This window comes from Serinus canaria, chromosome 2, assembly GCF_022539315.1.
Source record: "Serinus canaria isolate serCan28SL12 chromosome 2, serCan2020, whole genome shotgun sequence".
Classification (NCBI taxonomy): Eukaryota; Metazoa; Chordata; class Aves; order Passeriformes; family Fringillidae; genus Serinus; species Serinus canaria.
This window is the reverse complement of record NC_066315.1, coordinates 66306969-66328942: the sequence shown is the minus strand read 5'-3', so window position 1 is coordinate 66328942 and position 21974 is coordinate 66306969. Positions and strand designations below refer to the sequence as shown.

General features: G+C 43.4%; 1 protein-coding gene across 3 annotated transcripts in view; it reads left to right on the top strand.

Moving 5' to 3' along the window:
- Window positions 1–5184, top strand: part of DSP (desmoplakin) — a 39157-nt gene extending 33973 nt beyond the window's left edge. For all 3 annotated transcript variants that reach the window (XM_009089812.4, XM_009089740.4, XM_018923279.3), the window contains exon 24: window positions 1305–5184. In XM_009089812.4, the coding sequence (XP_009088060.1) occupies window positions 1305–4499 (3195 nt within the window). In that variant the 3' untranslated portion in view covers window positions 4500–5184. The remainder of the gene's footprint in view (window positions 1–1304) is intronic.
- The last annotated feature ends 16790 nt before the right edge of the window (window positions 5185–21974 follow it).

Here is a 21974-nt window from a genome sequence, read left to right as displayed (position 1 = left end):
TTGCCCCAGAAGAAATCTCTGTTCTGTGCCAGTGTCCAGCAAACTATCCTAGGGAAAAATAGCAGTATGTGGAATACCACTGTGTTTTAACAGTTCCCTGCTGGCTGTGTGCTTCCCAGGCTGTTTCAGCCAGGATGGGTTAAAGCTGTCCTTTGAGGCTAACCTGAGTGCTGTCACAAACTAAACTGGCTAAAAAGCCCAGAACCAACAAGCTGTCAGGGTGCTGATTAACTGCGTAAGATGTTGACTCCAAGTGAGGATTGAGTCACATTGACAGCTGAAGCTGTCATACTAAAAGCCTATCTTTCTTGGACTGTTTTGGGGATTTATGTTCTTAAGTCACTAAGGGAATTTGCAAATTTTACTATTGGCCCTTACTTCTAAAACTTTAGACAACATAGACAAGTTAAAGAAAACATTTTTTAATATTTTGTTTTTCTGCCTGGTTTCTTATACAAAGAGCTACTCTTTAAATATATACAAGTGGACACTTGCGGAAATGTATTTTTTCCTAGACTTGTCCCTTGTATTTCTTTTCTCATCTTTTATTCAGTTTTTCTTTCCTTTATTCTAAAAATCTTAATACTGATATTAAACAAAATACTAACATTGAGGATTATATAACACCTGTGCGCATATATATATATATATATATATATATATATATGTTTATATATATACATATATATGTGTGTGTACACATATATATGCATGTATTACAAGTAGATAAACTTGTATTCTGTTTAATATGCATACAAACATGCATGCTTGTGGGTGTTTGTGCGTATGAACACATACATGAAGACACTGCATGAATTAAAATGGAAGGCAACGCAGGTAAAATTGTTTGGAAACTAACAATGTGAAACTAACAGGCAAGCAAATATTGAGTCATATGTTTCCTTTTTATCCATGACCAGTCCTTAGCTGATGCAAATTCCCCTGGTTCAGTAGGAGCACCAGGCTATTTATGAGTCTCAAATGCTCTGTGTATTGTCAGTGAGAAGTATCAAAAAGTTACAGAGAACTAAATCAGCTGAAGGTCGAGGCTGTGGGTAACAGAATGAAGTCTCTTGAGTCCCTGGCAGTACTGAAGACACTGTAAGTGGAGGGATAATGTGTCTTCTCTGGTTTGTGTGTGTTGGTAATCTTGGGTAAGGCACTGCTGTGACTAGAATGTTTTCCAGTGGGAGTTTGCTGCAGGTTAAATGACAGGCTGGAGAGCATTGTAGGCAGAGGGCATAACTCTGACCACACAAAATCTAACCATCTTTTCTTGCTTTATTTCTCCTCCACAATTTTAGGCATCCAGTAGGATTCAAGAATCCAAAAATCAGTGCAGTCAGATTATGCAAGAAAGAGAAACCCTGCTGATAAAAATGAGTGCTTTGGAGCAAGACAAAGCCAGACTGCAGAGATTAGAAGAGGAGCTGAACCGTTTGAAAGTTACTCTGGAGTCAGAATCACGTTTGAAGCAACGCCTGGAAAGTGAGAAGCAACAAATTCTGAATGATCTCAATCAGTGGAAGAGCCAGCACTCCCGAACAGAGGAATCCATAAGGAAGATCCAGTGTGAGAGGGAGAAGAGCGAGAGGGAGAAGAACAGCCTGAGGAGTGAGATTGAAAGGCTGCAGATGGAAATCAAACGTATTGAGGAGAGATACCGGTGCAGACTGGAAGAGACCGCTGTCAAAAACCAGTCAGAGCTGGAGTCAGAGCGTCTTAGGATGCAAAGAGAGATCGAGAAGCTCAAGCAGCGCCCATATGGGGCTCACAGATCTACGCAGACCGAGGAAGACTTCTGTCTCGATGCCTCCAAGCTGGTGTTCAGTGGGCTGCGGAAGAAGATCACAGCCATGCAGCTGTACGAGTGCCAGCTGATAGATAAACTCACACTGGATAAACTGCTGAAGGGGCAGAGGTCGGTGGAAGAGGTCGCGGCTGACATTGAACCCTACCTCAAAGGGGCAGGTGCTATTGCAGGGGTGTCCCTTTCGCCCAGGCAAAAGTACTCTTTTGTTGAGGCCAAACGGAACCAGCTGCTAACAGCAGAAAATGCAGTCCTGCTCCTCGAAGCCCAGGCAGCAACAGGAGGTGTGATAGACCCACACCGAAATGAGATATTAACAGTGGACAGTGCTATCGCCAGGGATCTGATTGACTTTGATGATAGAGAACAGATCTATACAGCAGAAAAGGCTATTACAGGATTCAAGGATCCTTTCTCAGGCAAAACTGTGCCGGTGTCTGAAGCCATCAAGAAAAACTTGGTTGACAGAGAAACTGGGATTCGTCTGCTTGAAGCCCAGCTGGCTGTAGGAGGGATAGTTGATCCTGTCAACAGTGTTTTCCTACCCAAAGAGGTAGCTTTATCTCGCGGGTTGATTGACAAAGACCTGTACAGGATGCTGAACAATTGCCAGGGCAGTACAAAGAACTTCATTGATCCCACCACCAAAAAGGCAGTCACTTACATGCAGCTGAAGGAAAAATGCAGGATCGAACCACACACTGGTCTGCTGCTCCTTCCAGTGCAGAAGAGGAGTATGTCGTTCCAAGGGATCAGGCAGCCTGTCTCAGCAGATGCACTGCTTGAGGCTGGAATCATTAAGGAATCAACAAGGAATGACTTGGAAAGAGGTGCAATTACAGTGGAAGAAGTGAGTGAGAGAATTATTGATTTCCTTCAAGGCTCTAGCTGTATTGCTGGTATCTACAATGAGGCTACTAAAGAGAAACTTGGCATTTACCAGGCTATGAAAATAGGTTTGGTTAGGCCGGGAACAGCCCTTGAACTCCTGGAAGCCCAGGCAGCCACAGGGTTCATAGTAGATCCTGTCAGCAACGTGAGGCTGCCTGTTGAGGAAGCCTACAAGAGAGGCCTTGTTGGAATTGAGTTTAAAGAGAAACTTCTCTCTGCTGAAAGAGCTGTCACTGGGTACAAAGACCCAGAAACTGGAAACATCATTTCTCTGTTCCAAGCAATGAACAAAGAGCTCATAGAGAGAGGCCATGGCATTCGTCTGCTGGAGGCGCAGATCGCTACTGGAGGGATCATCGACCCCAAAGAGAGCTACCGCTTGCCAGTAGAGACAGCCTACAAGCGTGGTTACTTCAATGAGGAGCTCAACCAGATCCTTAGTGATCCAAGTGATGACACCAAAGGGTTCTTTGATCCCAACACTGAGGAAAACTTGACCTACCTACAGCTGAAAGAAAGATGCATAAAGGATGATGCAACGGGGCTCTGCCTTCTGCCCCTGAGAGAGAAGAAGAAGGTGGTGCACACCTCACAGAAGAACACCCTTAGGAAGCGCAGGGTGGTCATTGTAGACCCAGAAACAAACCGGGAGATGTCTGTTCAGGAGGCCTACAGCAAAGGCCTCATAGATTATGACACCTACACAGAACTAGCTGAACAGGAGTGTGAGTGGGAAGAAATAACCATCACAGGATCAGATGGCAGCAGTAGAGTAGTCCTTGTGGACAGAAAAACAGGTAGCCAGTATGACATCCAAGATGCCATTGATAAAGGCCTGGTGGAGAGGAAGTTTTTTGACCAGTACCGTTCTGGCAGCTTGAGCCTGACGCAGTTTGCAGACATGATTTCCTGCCGTAATGGCACTGACGAGGTGTTCCGGCACGAGTCAGTGACTCGGTCTCCCACCGTGCTGAGTGTCAGGAGCTCTTCTTCAGTGATCAGGAGTGGTTCTTTCTCAGAGACCCCAGATGAGTGCAGTCCTATTGCAGCCATATTTGACACAGAAAACTTGGAGAAAATCTCCATTTCAGAAGCCATACAGCGGGGCATCGTGGACAGCATCACTGGGCAGCGGTTACTTGAAGCCCAGGCTTGCACTGGTGGCATAATATGCCCTACCACTGGCCAGAGGCTTTCGCTCCAGGAAGCCACTAGCCAAGGGATCATCGATCAGGATATGGCCACACGTCTCAAACCAGCCCAGAAGGCCTTCATTGGGTTCGAAGGCATAAAGGGTGGACGCAAGAGGATGTCAGCAGCTGAAGCAGTGAAGGAGAAATGGCTGCCTTATGAGGCTGGGCAGCGGTTCCTCGAATTCCAGTACCTCACTGGAGGTCTCGTGGACCCAGAAGTGCGTGGAAGAATAACTACTGAAGAAGCCATTAGGAATGGATTGATTGACGGCCGCGCTTCCCAGAAATTACAAGACACCAACAGCTATCCCAAAATTCTGACCTGCCCCAAGACCAAGCTGAAAATATCCTACAAAGATGCAATGAACCGGTCAATGGTGGAAGACATCACCGGGCTTAAACTGTTGGAAGCAGCCTCTGTTTCCTCTAAAGGCATATCCAGTCCCTACAATGTCTCCTCGGCACCTGGCTCTCGCTCTGGCTCTCGCTCTGGCTCGCGTTCAGGCTCACGCAGTGGGTCTAGGAGAGGAAGTTTTGATGCCTCAGCAAGCTCTTCATATTCCTACTCATACTCAGCCTTCAGCAGTGGGTCTATTGGGCGCTAATAACAAGTGAGGGAATGTATCTGCATTTTATTATCGTTTAGATTATCCTGTATTCCATTTACTAAAAAAAAAAACCAACAAAGTAACTCAAAGCAAAGCCTTGGAATCTTTTCTGGGTATGTTACACTTTTCTTCTGAAAAAGCTGTAAAATGTTTGGATGCAAACTTATAGAATATAGATTAGGGAATGCAAAAGTACTATTTGTGAATTTCAAGTTTCGGTTCCCATTTCTTCTTAGTCTTAGGATTTTAATAGGTCTCTGTATATTTTAAATATTGTGTCATGTGCCTTCTCCTGTTATCCATTACTATCAACCCATAAGGTGATAACTGAGGTTTGAACATCTTGCAGCAGTTAACTTTTTATCCACATAGACCTTTTTCAATTTGCTATTATGAAAAAAATATATTAACAATATGGACAGAAAATGCCCTTCATACTGGTTTAGAATCTATACTGTAAACATGAAACTGTCTTTCAGATGCTTCTTCATGTTTGGCTAGCCATTTTCTGAAATATAACTTGGTGGATGTAAAGGGCTATTATTAGGCTGGGCTTTTGTTTTACTGTTAACCCATATACAATTTTCTACTGTTTTGCTTTATTTCCCTGTAGCAAAGAAAAAAAAATCTAACTGTACTATGTGAGCTATTCTGGACAATAAACTTCTGAAATTTTAAAGTATTTGGTATGTACTTAATTTTTTCTGTGGACATTCTTGGAAGTGCAAGTTAGAGAGAGAACCATTTTTAAAAGAAGGAGATAATAGCTTTGTTGTAAAAAGTGTGCAGGCACATTGCATTTCATGATGCTGAACCATCACTTCTGTGAATGAGGACTTCTGATTCTGATTTTTCAGTAGGAAAATGAAGGTAGCACCAATAATGAAAGCTGTGCCCCAGAAGCAGAATGCCTGTTTGCACACTTGTTTATAGAGTCGATGATGACAATAGGAAGCATATTTTTTCTGCTTGTGATCCAGCTCATTGTCTCTGCAGCTACAAGGGACTGAGTCAGATTCTCCCTTACACATCCATGCAAGTTTGGACAGTGAGCAGAACAAAAAACTGGCTGGCTGAGCCGGCCAACTGTGGCACAGGAACTTCTTTCAAAACCTGAATAGTTGTCTCTTGTAACATCCTTCTGCCTCTTCTCTTGGCTCCTGAAAGCCTAGCTTGAGAGAAGCGTGGTAGTGTATCAGTGCTTGCATGATACCTTGCTGTCATCAGTTTTATGTAGGCTGCTGGCACCCTGCTGACTCCTTTTATCTGAGCTGAGGAACCAGAGCAGAACTAAATGACCACAGTATTAGAAGACACAGAAGTGATTTGAAGCCACTTCAGCCAGCACAGAAAATGACTTGTATACATGGAGGCTGTCCTGTCCTCTCCATTGTGACACACAGTACAGATACCTCTGGGTAGGCACGATGATTGATCAGTTACAAGAATTTAGTATGGTTTTATACAACTGCTTCAGTGACATGCTATGCTTTTATACAGCATGTTAGTGACAAAACTTAGTATAATTTGCCAGTAGTTGAAATAATTTCTTCCCTTAAGTTGTTCAAAGCTAATACCTCCTTTTAGCCATGAACGTGTAGGAACCCTGCTGCTCTATGAATTTTAGTTCCTATAGATAGAAAGAAGATGATGGGCATAAATGTTAGTCACTGTTAATTATGCTACCTAATTTTTTTGTAGAACATTTCTTTTGTGCAGTAAGGAGTATCACATGTGCTGATCCTGCTGTCTCTGGATAAAGTTTACCCTCTAGTCTGAGAAATGTTTCCAGTGTTTCCTGAAGATGATGTGTATAAAATCTCTGCCATATAGAAAGTATCTTCAGTTACTGGACTAAGTAATTATTGGGATTCTTACAGGTCAGTGTTGGAGATCTCCACAGAAAGTAGGTGAGAAAGTGCATCCTGTCATCTAGGGAATCTTCAGAGCTTTGGAGATTTCTCTCTACAGCTGAGTTTATTAGCTGTGCCAGAGGAAGAGTCAATGTCTGAAAGGCTTTCTGACTGCTAGGGAGAAACATCTCTGTAAAAAAAACCCCAAAACAATCATTGCTTAATAGAATCCCAGACTGATTCTGCAGCTTTTAATGACTGTGGTGTTCCTAGGGTGTACAGTAAGAGTAAAGCTGATCATTACTGAAGGAATGTTCACTCTTGGATGCACACACCAGTTTGCATGGGCTGAGAAATCCTACACACTCCACAGCAGACTGGGCTTAGGTGTTTTATTCAAGGCATTCCTGGGATCTCTATTACATTGTTTAAAGCTCCATCTTTGCGTTCTACCTTTCTTACTGCTCAGTCAGCCTTATGTCTTCTCACAGTGACCAAAACAGGAGATGATACCATAGAAATTATGGTGACAATGCTTTCTCCTTGCACACATTCCAGCAGCAGCAGCTAGTGTGGTATTAGTGGTGGCTTCATTAGTGGAGGCCAGAGCTGTGTGAGACCCAGGTGCCCAAGGTCTGAGTAGCAGCTGAGCCAGAGTAGGCAACAGGTGGGGCAGGGCACTGCTATGTACGATGCTAAAGAGATAAGTGGAGAGTTTTCCTCCACCATCAGAAGCTGCTGAGGAAGGAAGCTTAGAAGAATCTCTTTTTTCCATTTGCAGCCCTGTGAGGAAGTCAGAGAGAGCATGACAGGTGAGCATACCCAGCAGGGCAGTGTGGAGACTCTGTTTGCAGCACTGCTCAGCATTTCTGGGCTAGGAGAGCCTTTCCTGGTGCTTGAAGAGTAGAAAGGCTGTGGTTTGTTGTGGTGGGGTGTAGCAGGAGCATGGGAATGAACTGGGGGCTGCTGCTGCGCATTTGGGGCAGGATGTTCATAAGATCTGTAGCTCTTTTGCACCAAAGGTGGAATGAACTGCATTCATGCATTTTAAAAAGGAAGACTGACAACTTTGGATGATCTCTGCTGCTGAGACAGCAACTCCTTGTTGTTGAAAAGCCTGAGTGTACCTGGTGGTTCAGCCTGTAGCTGTGAGCACTTCCCTGTTCAGGAGGAGTGCTGAGCTGGCTGTACTTATTGGCAGCCTCATACTTTCCAGCCACTCCTGTGAATTTTCTGCCTCTTGCTTCCTCCTTGTGCCTCGGGGTAGGTGATTCTCACCCTGTTCAATGGCAAATGTGTGCCCCATGTGCTGACTCGGCTGGGGAGGGTTTTCATTAGGAGGCTCAACTCTTTAAAGAATTGGTCTTGGCTCTGAGCAGGATAGCAATTCATTCATGAGGATTTTACTAACTGATTTAATGGCCTTGATGTTGTGAATTTGCTGTCCTTCGTTTTTAGGCTGGGAAATGACTGCTGGTTAGGGCCTGAAGTGTATAGAGCACCATGAGGTTTGCCCAGCACAGCAGTGCTCAATTCATAGTTTTGTTTGTCTTAGGCTATTTGGAAATGTGCACTGCCATGGTTAATTAGTAGTCCAGCCCTATCAATATGGAAGAGGGCTGGGGAGATTTACAGAATAGCAGCAATATGACTTAGTATAACCATGTTTAAATTACTAGCAAATTGTAAGTGTTTAGGCAGAAGGTGGGGTTTGGTCAATTTTTGGGTTGAGTTTTTCCAATTTTTATACATTTTTATAATATAAATCTGGAAGAATAATTTACTTTGCTGACATTTCTGCGATCCTCAGCTGTTCTGAGATGAGCAGAATTTATGTGCTGTGTAATGCTCTCAGAATAATGCTACACTCAAAAATACTTTTTTTTCATGGCCAAAAAATGAGACCAATTCCTGCTGCTTTGATCAGAGGTGCCTCAGTGAGACAGGGTGAAACTATACTAGTGAAAATTTGAGGAGGATCCAAGTGTAGCACATACTCCTGAGAAATACTGTGAGGATTAGGAGGACAGTAGAAACTGAGCAGCAAAGCACTGGGTAAGGGCATGCCTTCTCTTAGATTCTCCTAGTATGTGCAGCACTCTCCTCATACAAGTCATAGAATCACTGAGGACAGTAAAGACCTCTAAGATCTTTGACTGTTAACCTGACAGTCAAGTCCACTACCAAACCATGTCTCCAAGTGCTGCACTTAGGTCTTTGGGGTCATTATCACTGAATCACCACAGGGCAGATACTTAAGGGGGAGTGGCAGGGTTCCCTGGCACTGAAAAGGCTGCTTGGACACAAGGCATCTTTTTCTCCCTTTCCTTCAACAGGTGTGCTTGTGTCGTTTCTCTCACCAAGGAAATGATTAGGGACACATCCCATTATCTGCCTGCCTGGTGGGAACCGTGGGACAAACTCAGTTTCTTAGAGAGGTTAAATGAGCACTGGCATTGCAGCACAGCTACAACAGTCAATAGGTGGAAGCTGCTGCTGAGTACTGTTATTTGATTACAAATAAGCCCCATACTGTATACAAAGCTGTCCACTCCTAAAACATTTCATTTAATGGTTGAAATGATGGCAAATAGAGGATGAAAGTATTCCATAAGAGGTGGCTCTCATTTGGTGTGAACATTACCTCCAAGACTGTGGCATATGTCCAAGCCAGAGAGACCTCTACCCAAACTGCCCTTTTACCTCTTATGGCCTTTGTCTCTTGCAGGACACAAAATAAGAGAAGCACATCTGGCCACAACTCTTCTTTGTGCACTAACCCTAGGGGCTTTTGGATTCCTACCTGCATTCACAGCTGTTTCTTTCACTCAAAAAAATCCCTTAGGTCTTCTGGGGCCAGGCTCGCCATTAAGTCTAGGCAGGTTACATTTCTCTTTTTTAAAATGTTGCTGATTTTTATTTAGTTCTTTTTTAATTAGGCCAAGAGTAACGTGGTTGTTCTTTTTTTTCTCCTATTGGAAATTTTTTTACAAGCAGCCAAGGGTAGAACTGGGGATAGTGCTTGATTTCTTGGCTGAGCTAAGGAGTTTAAAAACATAATCCAACATTTCTTTTTCATATGGTTTTATTTTTAAAACTTTATTATTAAATTCAGTTAAATTTTAAGATGTTGCTATAAATATTTACATTTAGGAAATAGCAGGAATATCTTTAAACCTCTCTAACTCTTTTTTCATCTGTAAGTCTGTTCACAGCATTAAGCACATGTTGCAAAATAGCTGTAATTGATCTAGCATTGTCAGTTTTTCTGGAAAATTATTTCAGGGGTGTGTACAGAGGAGTGTAAGAGGAATGAACTTATCTACAGCCTGGAAACTTTAAAGCCTCCATTTTTTTCAGGTTGCTATTAGAGATTATAATCTAATGTTGCCCAATGTATTCTTGTCTGTGGACCCCTTGCTGTGCAAGTTGGAGGAGGAAGGGGATGAGTCCCAGCATTGTAAGACACATTTGACAGCACTAACCTTTGCAAATGACTTTGTCCTATTAAGAGAATCTTGGGATGGAATGTAATTCTTTTTTTTCAGAAATTTTATAGTTCTCTTGTGATCTGACACCTCAAAATACAGGGGCAGAAGTGCCACAGCTTTACATCCAGCCTGCAAAGGACCCCTATGTGAACAGTGGCTGTCTGGTGTGGGCAATAAATGGCACATCCCTCAATATCATTGATCCAGATCGTTCCAGAAAAATACCTTGGTATACCTATATATGGACCCATGGGCTGGGATAGCTAAGCTGTCTCAACTGGGAAAACTGAACAGGTTGTAAAAGCAGGGTGAGCAGGCTTTACTAAAGCCATCTGACACAGTGGGCATCTTGAGGGGATTTACTATCCCATGACTGATGTGCTTAGCAGGCCAAGGTAATGGGAAAGCCAGGTACCCACAAACCCTTGCTTTGGCAATTTGAGGGATCAGGGGTTGGTTACCCTTACCTACCTGTGATGCCATCCTGTATTCCAGCACTTGGGATGGATGTCTGGGTACTGCCACACCTTCTGGAATGGTTCCTAGTGTTCAGGTCCAGAGTCTGCACAAATTGCCCAGTTGTCAGATGACATCACAGAATTGGTCATCTGGTAGGTATAGAGAAAGAGTTTGAACAATTGTGACCTGTGGCAGGTGGTGATTAAGAGAAAATTCCTTCTATTTGGGACCCCAGAGCAACCACAGTGATCTCAGAAGTGGTGGGTAGTGAGGAACTAGTCTTGGGGGATGGAAAATATCTTTGCCAAACTTCATCTTTCCAAGGCCTTGAGGCCGGCAATTTTTGAATGGGACCAAGTTGCTTGTATTGCACACATGTGGGGCTGTGTGATTGAGAGCTTTAGAAAGGATAAAATTAGTGACAACTGGATTGAGCATCATTGGAGCACTTCTCTCAGAAAGCTCATCGCTGTGTTGCAATTAAGTTATGCCCCATTTCTGGCAAGGGCAGGGGAGGACATTCAAGAACTGTTGGTGTTCTTGACTAGAGGGTGAGACTTGCTCACATATTAGTGGGCATTGCCCTTCAGTTCAAGACAGAAGGGTGAAGAGGCACAACCAGTTATGAGAACTATTGGCAGAGGGAGCTAAAGAATGGCTAATATTTCAGGAGTCACTTTTAAAAGACTATAAAAATTGATTATATAAACATAAAAATTAATTATATAAACATAACCTGCCAAGACAGATCAGGCTTTCTGGTGGACATAACTGTTAGATATGAGAGTAAACCATCACTGCTTGTTGATGCAGTGATGAATGGCTGAGAACTCTACATCTGGAGGAGCAAGTTCAGGAGGTGGCAAATGCCAGTAATGTAAAACTCATTTGATTTCTTATAGGTACATGTGGGAAGTGCTATGAGAGCAATTACAGGCTACTAGCTGAATTAGTACTCTCAAGGTTCCAGCAAGCAAAGATTTCCCACGGTTGTTTGAATTAGGCTCTATTTACATCTGTGGACATTTTACTTATATTCACAAGTCAAGCAAGAATTATTTTCAGTTGTCTGTTAACCTGTTCCAGAGAATATAAAAATCAGACCCGTTCCAGAGGATATAAAATAGCAGGGAGTGTCTCGAGCTCTGCACTAATGTGAACAGAGGCTGCACAGAGGTCAGTTCTATTTGCTTGACATTAACAGTGCATTAATTTTCTTTAGTTATTTTTATATATACTTAGTGAGAGGTTTGTAAGTTTGCTTTCTACCACTACCCCCTATTCTCCCACATGACACTCTTGGCTTATTCTTCTTCTAAAGGTCACTTTTGGAATGGATTTTCTGACATCTGCCTGCTTTACTATCCTTTAATTTTAGTATTTGAAATATCTTTATCCTAAAGTCAAACTCAGACTTGGTTCTTGAACTCTCAATGTTTTGGTGAGTTTTAGTTTTATATTTCTGGTCTCCAGAAATTTATATGAAGATCTTTCTTTTCTCCACTCTGTGTCTGGAAACAAAAGTGGCTCCTAAAAACAAGGCTTTCCCCTTCTGCTGGAAACTTTGGAAACACCTTCTGTTAGCAATTCTCATCACACCTTGTTGAGCTCTGAGTGTTGCACAGTGTCATGTGCATCTGCTCCAGGGCTAAGTAGGACTTTGCTTTTCACAGGGACATGATGCTTCCCTTTATCCCAGCCACATCCCAGGTATCCACATAATTCACAGGAAGGCTGTAGTTATGTGTTTCCCTGAGAAGGTGCTGTTAGGCCTTAGCACCAGGGCATCTTCCTGCCATCTGCCAGCTTTCCTCCAGATGTGAATGTCCTGCTGGGCTTTGCAGCAAACTGGAAATGGTATTTGAAGAAGTAAAAAAAAAAAAAAAAAAAAAAAAAAAAATTAAAATGCTGCTTCTTACTATGTTGGCACGTGACAGATGCACTGTCACATGTATTGGTACCACACTGGGACCTAAAACTGGTACACAAGTTCCACTACAGAAGAGGGAGGCTGTGTGTGCTGTGTATTACAATAAAGCCCAGTCTTCTTGGGGAGCCTCCTTGGCTCTGCTCACTCTTACCTCCTGCCAAGGCAGTTGAAAACATCTGGGATCATTCGCTTTCCAGAAAAGGGCAGTTAATGGCAATAGGCTTTGATACACGCTCACTATGCAGATAAGATGAATCTTAGGAGAGTTTTTAAGCCACAATTATGAAACATTTGGTTTTTTAGTTCTGGAGGAACAATAAAATATCTATTTCTAGTTCATTTTTACAGCAACCCTGACTAGCAGGAAGGGAGAAGCTTAGAAAGCAGTAGCCAAGGATATTACTGGATTGCATGGCAAGCCTCTTGGTGTAATCATAGTGAAAAAAATAGGCTGTGAAATAATCTGGAGTTCTTTAGCCACTATCAGATTTTTGGCAAGGCCTTTTGCAGTAAAGTCTGTTGGGTAGTGCTGGAAGGTCAAGTTTTGGAAGACATTACTTTCTGCTATCGTTTTATTTCTATTTGTTCTTCGTCCCAGTTATTTTGAGGACTGAAACTGATTTGGTGCTCCAGCCACACTCTATTGTCTTTGGAACCCAGAAATCCTTTCTTACCTCCTAGTCCCCGGGGAACCCTGAGCAAACAATGAAATTTTTGCCAGGACAAACCTTTTTGCTTAACAACTGGGTTCTTTAGCATTTTGAAGCAAACCTTAACTCATTTTCCTGAACTGCCATCCACTCCTGAGATCCCACATTCCCTTCATCACTGTGAAAGTGACAAAGCACTCCAAATAAAGCTCCTCATCTTGCTCAATGTTTCTTGGTTTTTCAGAGGATCTTTTTGCTATTCTTTGTATATATAAGTGAATTTCATCCTCTCCAATAATCTTGTTTCATACCACTAGGTAGTTATTTCCAACACAAATCAGGAACTGCTTCAAAGCTGGAGGTTTGCTCACAGTGTTCCACTCACATGCTTTTAGTTAGACATCTTCAGGAACAAGAGTAAAACTTTGATTTCAGGCCACCTGAACAATGTATCAAACAGGTTTTTTTTCTCCAGTTCATGGTCACCCAAGAAAAGATCCTGACAGCCTTTCATGGAAAGGCATATGCTGCATGCCATCATGCAGTGGAGACCAAGTATTGCAGTTTCAGGAGTAAGAATAAGGTGCTGTTTCACAGCAAGGATGTTGGCTATTTCCAAAAAGGGAAAGAATAGGGTAAAAATGTTTTGATTGTGAAGCCCTAAAAATCTCTTAAAGAAAAATTATGTTTGCTCTACAATTTCTGGCACCATTGATATCAGTGATGTAGGCCCAAACTCAAAATGACCTTGTTTAATATCATATGCTCACCTTCTCAGTCTCTCCCATATCTCCTATATAATCTTGACTAAAGCAGAATTAAAGGATTGGTGCTGTAAATGAGTTGCCTGAAACTTCATGTGGTACAGAGTATATGACATCAGAAAGATTGTGATCCTCTGAATAACAAAAATTTGAAAATGTTTTGCAAAGACCACAGTCAGGAATAATCACCCTGTATAGTAATAATTCCCTTAAGTTTTAGAGTAATGAGTAAAATAATCTCAAGGCTGCTGTGTTTCTGCCTATCATGTAGCTGAATATTTGAATCCTGTCCTTTGGCTGATGCAGTGAGATTGCCCAAGTGCTCTGTGTCCTTCGTAAGTAATCTGTGCAGAAACAGCAACCTTTGGAGTAGGCAGATTTTGGTCGTCCTAGTCATTCAGGTAAGCCTGCTGAAAATCCTTGAACATTCCTTAAACCTGGTTTTTGTAGTCTTCTCAGTGCTCGAATACTCAGCCTTGCTGGAACCAGGAAGATTCATTTTTGGGAAAGGCACTTCCATGAGTGAGCAGGTATGGGAATTTTTAAAGGCATTTTTGTTACAATGGTGGGGTCTAGAATGTGTCGAGCCTGTTGGCACCTCTTGGGAGCACTAGCACTAGGATAAATACTGCATTAGTCCCACTTTTGCTGGCTTTCCTTATACAGCCTGAATAAAGAGGAGATGCAGCTGGGAACAAATGCAATAACAACTCCCCCCCCACCCCTCCCCCCCAAAAAACCCAGACCAACAACAACTGCAACAAAAACACACAAATAAGGAGGCATAGAAAAGGTGCATCTGCTCAGGAATGGTGTGGATTTAGAACTGGCTGCTGCTGGGTGTAAGCCACACTTATAAGCCACACCAGCCACCTGTCCCAGTGGCTGGTACAGATACTTAATGAGCAGTGATGTGTCTCAATGCATTAAATCAGTGGAAGGTGGTAAAAGAGATTGTCAGTGGCATAGAGGCGGTGTTTGGAGTGAAATTTATCCTAAAAATAACATTTTCAATAGGTTCAATCATTGTCTACTTGTATTGAAATGTTACTATTGAGAATACTCATTTGCAGGTGAACAAGACATTTGAACAAGGGTGAGGTGGTTATGTACCAATCAAATAACTGATATTTAGTATTAAAGTTGAGATATGAGGCAATGCAAAATGTTAGCTTTCCCACCCTGAGGACAAACTTTACATTTTTCTTCATGTAAACAGTTATTCATGTGGACTTTTTAATACAAGTCAGAACTTTCAAACCTGTGTTAAAATGTCTCTCTTTCTCTTTTGGAACCACACAAACCCAAAACTGTTGAAGACCACCTAACTGGTCTGCCTAATCCCTGGTACCAGGTATCTGACAAAGAAAAAGGATAATATTTAATGAAGGGAACATGGCAACTGGTATATGGTTTGTAATTATATGTGTTGTTCAAGGATTCTTGTTATTTGCCATATGTCTGAGTAGCCAGAGGATCTTTCAGAGTCTGCTGGGTCTGAGATGACCTGTGAGCTATAAAGCGAGTACTGGTTGGTAACTCTGAAGCAGGGACATCACTGATGAGATGAAATAAGTTTCAAGCTGATATTCTGGTACCTGAAAGTTGGGGAAAAAGATAAAAAGTGCTTCTGTGAAAGGTAGTTCTACAGCAGTGGTTGCCCAGCAGTTAGTACACTTTTCAGTAACTCATACACAACATATGCCATATGATTTTATGTATTGCAAGTACTAGGCTGGTCTAAAAGCAGGTTGGTGGGAAGGGAAATAAATAAAAAAAGAAAGTACCTATATATAAACCATAATAACCTTCTAATGCTTCAGAGAGAAGCTGCCTAAGAAACATTAACAGGCCATATCACTTTCAGTTAGGTGCAGCCCAAATGCAAAATATTGTCTTTTATATGTGGAATAAATTTAGAGCACAAAAAAATTATTTCATTTCTAAACATCTGTCAGATAAGTATTATTTGCTATTCCTAGGTGTGACTGCATGGTTGTCCTCCCTACAATTGTAGAATTACAGAATAATATGTAATATATGAACATTTTGATGTCTTTTACATTTATGAATTCTTCTCCCAACCCAGTGTGTACCACTCTTGGTAAAAACTAATGTACCCATGAAGAGTTAAAAAAAAATATTTAGAGACTAGGAATAGCCTATCTTCTGAAAATTTAAATTTGCAGTGGCTCTAGAGCTGAAGTTTATACTTGGATTCAAGAACAGATCCCAATCAGGGTAACCACACCTCTTTGTAATCTTAGGTAAATTAAGAGGAATTAGAAGTACTTTGATTAACAGCTATAAAGAGAGAGGCTTTGCCTCCTGGAGATCTAGGATGAAGTTCTGGCTCTACAGAAAGAGCAGGGAACAGACTACTGATTCCAGTGGGACCAGTTTTCCACCTTAGTCCTTTAATATTTTCAAACAAACTCAATTTTTTAAGCAAATGAGTAATACTGTCTTGCAATCCCCTAATGTTTCATGTATTGTTAGATGCTTGCTCTGTTTTTATAATGTAAAGGCCTGCCCTTCTTACCAGGCAAACTGGCATGACCTGGCCCTTTGAAGAGCACTGCTAGCACTGCTCCAATCTTCAGGGAGTTTCCATATATCCCAAACTACCTGTCTCTCCCATTCTTTTCTAGTGGTAAAGGGAAGAAACATACAACAAGGAAAGCAAACAACTAAAGAACAGATAGGCTAAACTTGGTTCATTTAAGCATTACTTGATATACACTTCCCTTGTGTGTACTAAGTAGTAAAACATATGTGTATGTCTAATTTCCATATTTACAAATCAATAAAGTAATAAAGTTGCCTGCTTATCTTCCTGTGAGGAAGACATGAAGGAAAAAACAACAGTGAAAACTAGGCAAATTATTTTGTTTAAAACCTCAGGGAAAAGAAACCACAAAGATGTTTATTTGCTATCAGTCAGCTTGCCACTCCAGGAACTTCACAGCAGGTTTCCTATGCTGCCATGTTAAAATCTACAAGAAGTTCAGGCAGTGGCACATTAATCTACAGGGTAAGTGAACTGGAAGATAAGTGTTAAACTTTCTGAACATCTACAGTCTAGGTCCAGTCTGTCTCCTTACCCATACACACACCTTCTCTAGGTCCAGTCTGACAGCCTATCCACATAGACTGCCTATCCATATCCTTCACTAGCATAGTGAGCATTTCCCAATTATAGGAAAAAACTAATTCCCAGTTTGTGGGAGAAGGATTTTGGTAGGTTTGTGAATTCGTCTGCATGGGATAAAGAGGGTTTCTGGTGTGGTGGTGCTTTCATTGTAAGAACTAATTGTGGAAAAATTAAACATCAAGGAAATATCTTGTGCATTTAGTTTGGAGTGTGGTATAGTCTGAAGTAATCTCAGCTGGAAGTGAGTTTCTAGAACTTTTTTGTGTATGAAATCCTATGTTGCTTTTCCCAGGTTAGATAGCCCTGTGTTTTTTCAGTGGTGGCTTTTTGTAGCAAGTCAGGGCCACGCAGGGAAGATAAATGCTATGGCTGCCAGTTTAAGTCTCCAGAGATATTTTGACTATGGAATAGAGATTTGTTCTGTATTTTGGAGGAACCAAAGCAAAAGGCAGAACACACTCATCAGTCTCTTTTGATAAATGAAAGCTTTAAAGACTTTTTAGCCAGTCATTTCTAGTTACAGTGAGCACATCCTTTGCACCTGAAGTAAAACAAACACTGTTCTCAGACCACTAGCTACAGCTCTGTTTCTAACAGCAATCCCAGGGGTGATGAAGTGATAGATTCCTGCTATTGCAGCACATAACCAAAGTCATGCATGGGCTAACTCTTGGCAGCTGAGATCCCGTGGAGATCTCCATACACAATAAGGTCCCCATGATCACCCAGGCAGCAGCATTGTCCTGGGCTTACCTTGCCAGGGCACCACCTCCATCTGCCTTGCTTGCTCTGTAGGGACTAACAGGAGCTAAACACACAGTGAGCAGGCTTCCTCTTCCAAGTTTGTGCCAGGCTCCATCTAAAACCTTTCCTGTGTTCTCAAAGATGAGTCTCTCACTGCCAGACCCTTCTTCAGCTGCAGATACTAATTACCTTGCTCTCCCCATGAAGAAGTAACTGGAACTGGTCAGCCCCTGTTCTTCCTTTATCTCCCATGTCATCTTAGAAGGGCTTCCTTTCCTTCTGAAAGGCAAAGACAGTGGAGTATTCTTCAGGTAGAACAAGTCTAGAAACAAACTACAGGACAATTTAAAAAGTATTTCTTCTTTGCTGTCACTGCAACATTATGAAGTCCTCTTGAAATTTTTTTTTTCCATTAATGATAGCCATCACAGGGAATTATGGCTGTCAGTGGAAGGGCAATAAATGTACTAAAAAGGGCTTTAAATATATTGTAACACTTTTGAGGAAGGAAAAATATATAGGTAAACGAGTAAAATAAAATAAAGTCATTCTCGTACAATATTTTAGATCTGGGAAACCTACTGAAAATATCAATAAACTAACTGGAAAGAATGAAAAAAGATGTACTCTTTAGTTATTTTTGCCTTTTGTCAAACTAAGTTATTTGATTTAGTAACCTGTAACTGAACTGTGTCCAGACAGCACTTCTCCTTTGCTGTGGAATGGCTTCACAGCAAGGCAGACTAGAGTCCAGGCCCCTACTGTTATCCAGGTCACAGGGACAATCTGCTGGTACAGCCAAAGACCATCAGGACATGTGTAATCATAGAAAGACAAACTTTTTCAGCTCATGGCAGATCTGTGGTGTCTTTGTGGACTCTTCAGGATTTTTAAAGTTCTGAGTTCATACTGTTGCCTTGCATTTGATGAGTGAGTTGGACTAGGTGACCTCTCCAACCAGACCTATCCAAAGATCCTGTGATGATACATTAAGCCAAGGCAACATAATAATTTGCAGAGAAGAGCAGTTACCCTTCAGGGAGACTTTGCATCTTGTCATTTTTTGGTGGGTGAAATACTTCAGTATTTTTGGTATACAGATGCAATAAAATGCTCTATTGCACAGCTTTTGCAGAAAGCTTTTTTTCCCTTGGAAGGAATTCTTTTGCTCTTTTACAAAAATACCTCTAGCACCAGGAGCTGCAGCCCTCAGGAGGAGCTTAAAATGATCACCTACAGTATAAGAATATGTTCATCTCAGAGAAGGAAATGTTTCATTTTATCATCTTAGTTGTAATATCTGGAGTATGCAAGGCTTGAGTGCATGCCTGTGGGAGGTACTAGGCTTTGGCATTTACTTAAATTGCAATTTTTTAAAATTAATTTTTAATTTTAATTAGTAGTAAGACCTGAGTATTGTTTACAAGAAGTATAACAGTTCAGTAAACTACTGTGAGTTTAAAAAAAGCAAATCTCAAGGATTTTTGTGGTTGAGCAAGCTTAGGAAGAAACTCCCAATGTTACCCCTAGACAGTGTTTTATTTTTTTTAAACTATATGGTAATGAAGTTTTGTGAGTTTTTGTTCAGTGGGGTTTTTTTTTGTTTGTTTGTTTTATTGTTTTATGTTTTTTTAAAATAAGGTGAACTTGAAAATATCCGATGTAAAAACACATGGCATGGTTTTCTTCATTGCCAGCACCCACAGCTAGGGGCTGGTTCCATGTCTACAAACACTGCAACAGTGCTAGGGGCATGTGTGGGTCACAGGGGGCCCTTTGTGACACCCCACCAGAGCACAGCTGGTCAGTACAGCTGCTGTGTCCAGTAGGATGACGGGATAGGATGAGATCCCAGAGCTCAAGGTGAGGAGCTTGCAAGCATAACCCAACTTTCCCTGCTGTCTCAACAGTCCCTGTCATGCTGAGGACTTTACCCAAAGCTTCTCACTTGTCCCTTTCCCACTTTTCAGTTTTTCTCCTGCAGAATGGAGGAGGCACGCCCTACCCAGCTCAGGATGGCCTGGGTGGAGGATGGTGCTCCCCAGAAAAACAGCTCTCCAGCAGAGCCCTGCCACTTGATTGTGGTGGATCCACTGCAGACAGGTGAGTGAGTGAGTGAGTGAGTGAGTGAGTGAGTGAGTGAGTGAGTGAGTGAGTGAGTGAGTGAGTGAGTGAGTGAGTGGGCCCTGTTGGACTGGGCAGGGCTAGGGCTGCCAGCACATCCTGCACAGTGCCAGGATCATGTTTCCCTGGCATGCTGGCAGCAAGGGTCCTGGAGGATGGGTGTGATGCCTGAGTGCTGGGGCTGCTCAGGGCTGTCCCAGCACACTGGCCCCAGTATAGCCTCTCCCAAGGAGGGACCCTACCTCCTGGTCCATGGTGTGGGCAGTGAAGGGCAGCTGGCTGGTGGGAGGCAGCAATGCTGTGGAACACTGAACTTCTACCTGCCTGCCAGCACATTCCTCAGCCTGGGGTACTAGCACTTTTACTCTAGCATGGCAGCTCCTCTGCTGGGAACCCTTCAGCTGGGGGCTACATGGGATGGCCATGCTAGGGGAAATCATAAGGGGCTAGGCAGAGAGCAGATCTTCCTCTGCTCTCTCCTTTTGCCAGACCTTCAGTAGAGAGCTACTGCTCTACCCCTCTTTTAGATGCCAGCTGGCTACAAATGTCCAGAGAGGAAGAGGAAGTTGTGGACTCCATACAGATCCTTGCCAGTGACCTTGGGCAGGTAACTGTGGCCAACTGGACAGTGACAGTTCCAGCACCTGCTGGCAGAGGCTTGGCTGCTGGAGGTGTCCTGGCTGGACAGGGCTGCTGCTTCCACATGGTGCTGCCCCTCAGAACCCCAGTCCTGCTGGTCATGTGTCACCCCTTCTCATGCTCTCTCTTTGTCTATCAAACAAACCTGGCTGCCAGGATGTGAGATGCAAGACCACCCTTCTTTACAAAATCATGGATCTGTGCATGAACACCGCGTTCTTTGGCTCGTCAAGGCGCCTGATTGACTTCTGCCGCAGATACAACCTGGTAGAGAGGATCCAGGTGAGGGAACACAGTGCCCAAGGGAAGAGGGCAAGGCCCCCAGCACTGGCACCCTGTGAGAGCAGCACTTGGGCAGAGCTAGCGTCTGGTGGCACCGGGTGGCAGCTCTGTTGTGCTCTGCAGGTGCTGCTGGAAGATGAGCCCTGGTACCAGCTGAGCACAGAGCTGAGGCAGGTGGCCATGCTCACCATTGAAATGTTGAGGTACCTGCCCATCCCACCAAGGACCCTTCCCAAGAGGACAGCATCCCTCTGCACAAGGCCTCAAGGCACTGCTCCCTGTGTCTAAATGGGCTTTCTCTTTCAGCAAGACAGTGGAAGTGGTGCTGGAAGACAAAAAGAGAAGCCTTCTGGAGACATGCTTCAGAACTGTCTTCTGGCTTCCTCCACGCTGTCATTTAAACAGACATCAAAAACATCTCCTAAAGAATGTAAGTTCTGTGTGAGCTGTGGAAGCTCCCAGTCCCTCTGGGCTGCTTCCTGGCCACCCTGTGCTGTCCCATGATCAGAAGTCCAAGGCAGGGTAGGGTCTCAGCTTTGCTGTCCTGCTCTAGTCCTTCCATTCCCTTCTCAGGGGCTAGCCATGTCCAGTGCTGCAGGCTGCTCTTTCCAGCTCCTAAGTCTCTCCTGGGCAGCATGGACATTCTCCCCTGACACTGGCAGCTAAGATCAGTCTCAGATCAGGTGAAGAATCACTGCCACCACTCTCTGACCTTCTTGCAGACCCTGAGAAGCATGGACTCCATGCTGAGGGCAATAGTGCTCAGCTCTTCTCCCTCCAAAATCAGCGAGGAGCTGCAGAACATCTTGCAGGTATGACCTGTGCAAAGGCTGGGGGCCCCAGGGCCGCTCCTCACCCTGAGGGGGAGTGTTGCCCACTTGTGGGTGAGTGCCCCCAGACCACTGCCTTGCAGGACAGTGCCCACCTCCCATGGGGAAACAGGGGTTGTCCCCAGGCTGTCACCAGGCTCCTTCAGGAGCAAAGAGGGTGGCACCTGTCTTCCTGCATGGCCACGTGGTTGGCCCAGGGTCTTTGTCCCAGACCTGCAAGGGAGCCCATGGGCAGGAGCCTTGCTGCAGGCTTTGCTCGAGTCAGAGGAAGCCTTGAGGGATAATGCAAGTCCTGTGCAGGGCTGGAGCTGCCCTGCTGCTGCTGAAGCTGGTGTTTGCTCCAGGGCTCACCGGCAGCTTCTCTCTGCCCAGGTGCTGCTGGACTTCACCAGTTCTGAGATTCAGGAAGTGAGGTCGAGAGCCTTGGGGAGGATTGAAATGCTGAGCAGTTTCCTGTACCACTATTCCACACAGAAGGTAAGGCCACGACACACTCTAGACAGGCTGAGCTGCTCTCCCTTGCCGGGGCTGCTCTGCGATGATAGCTCTGTA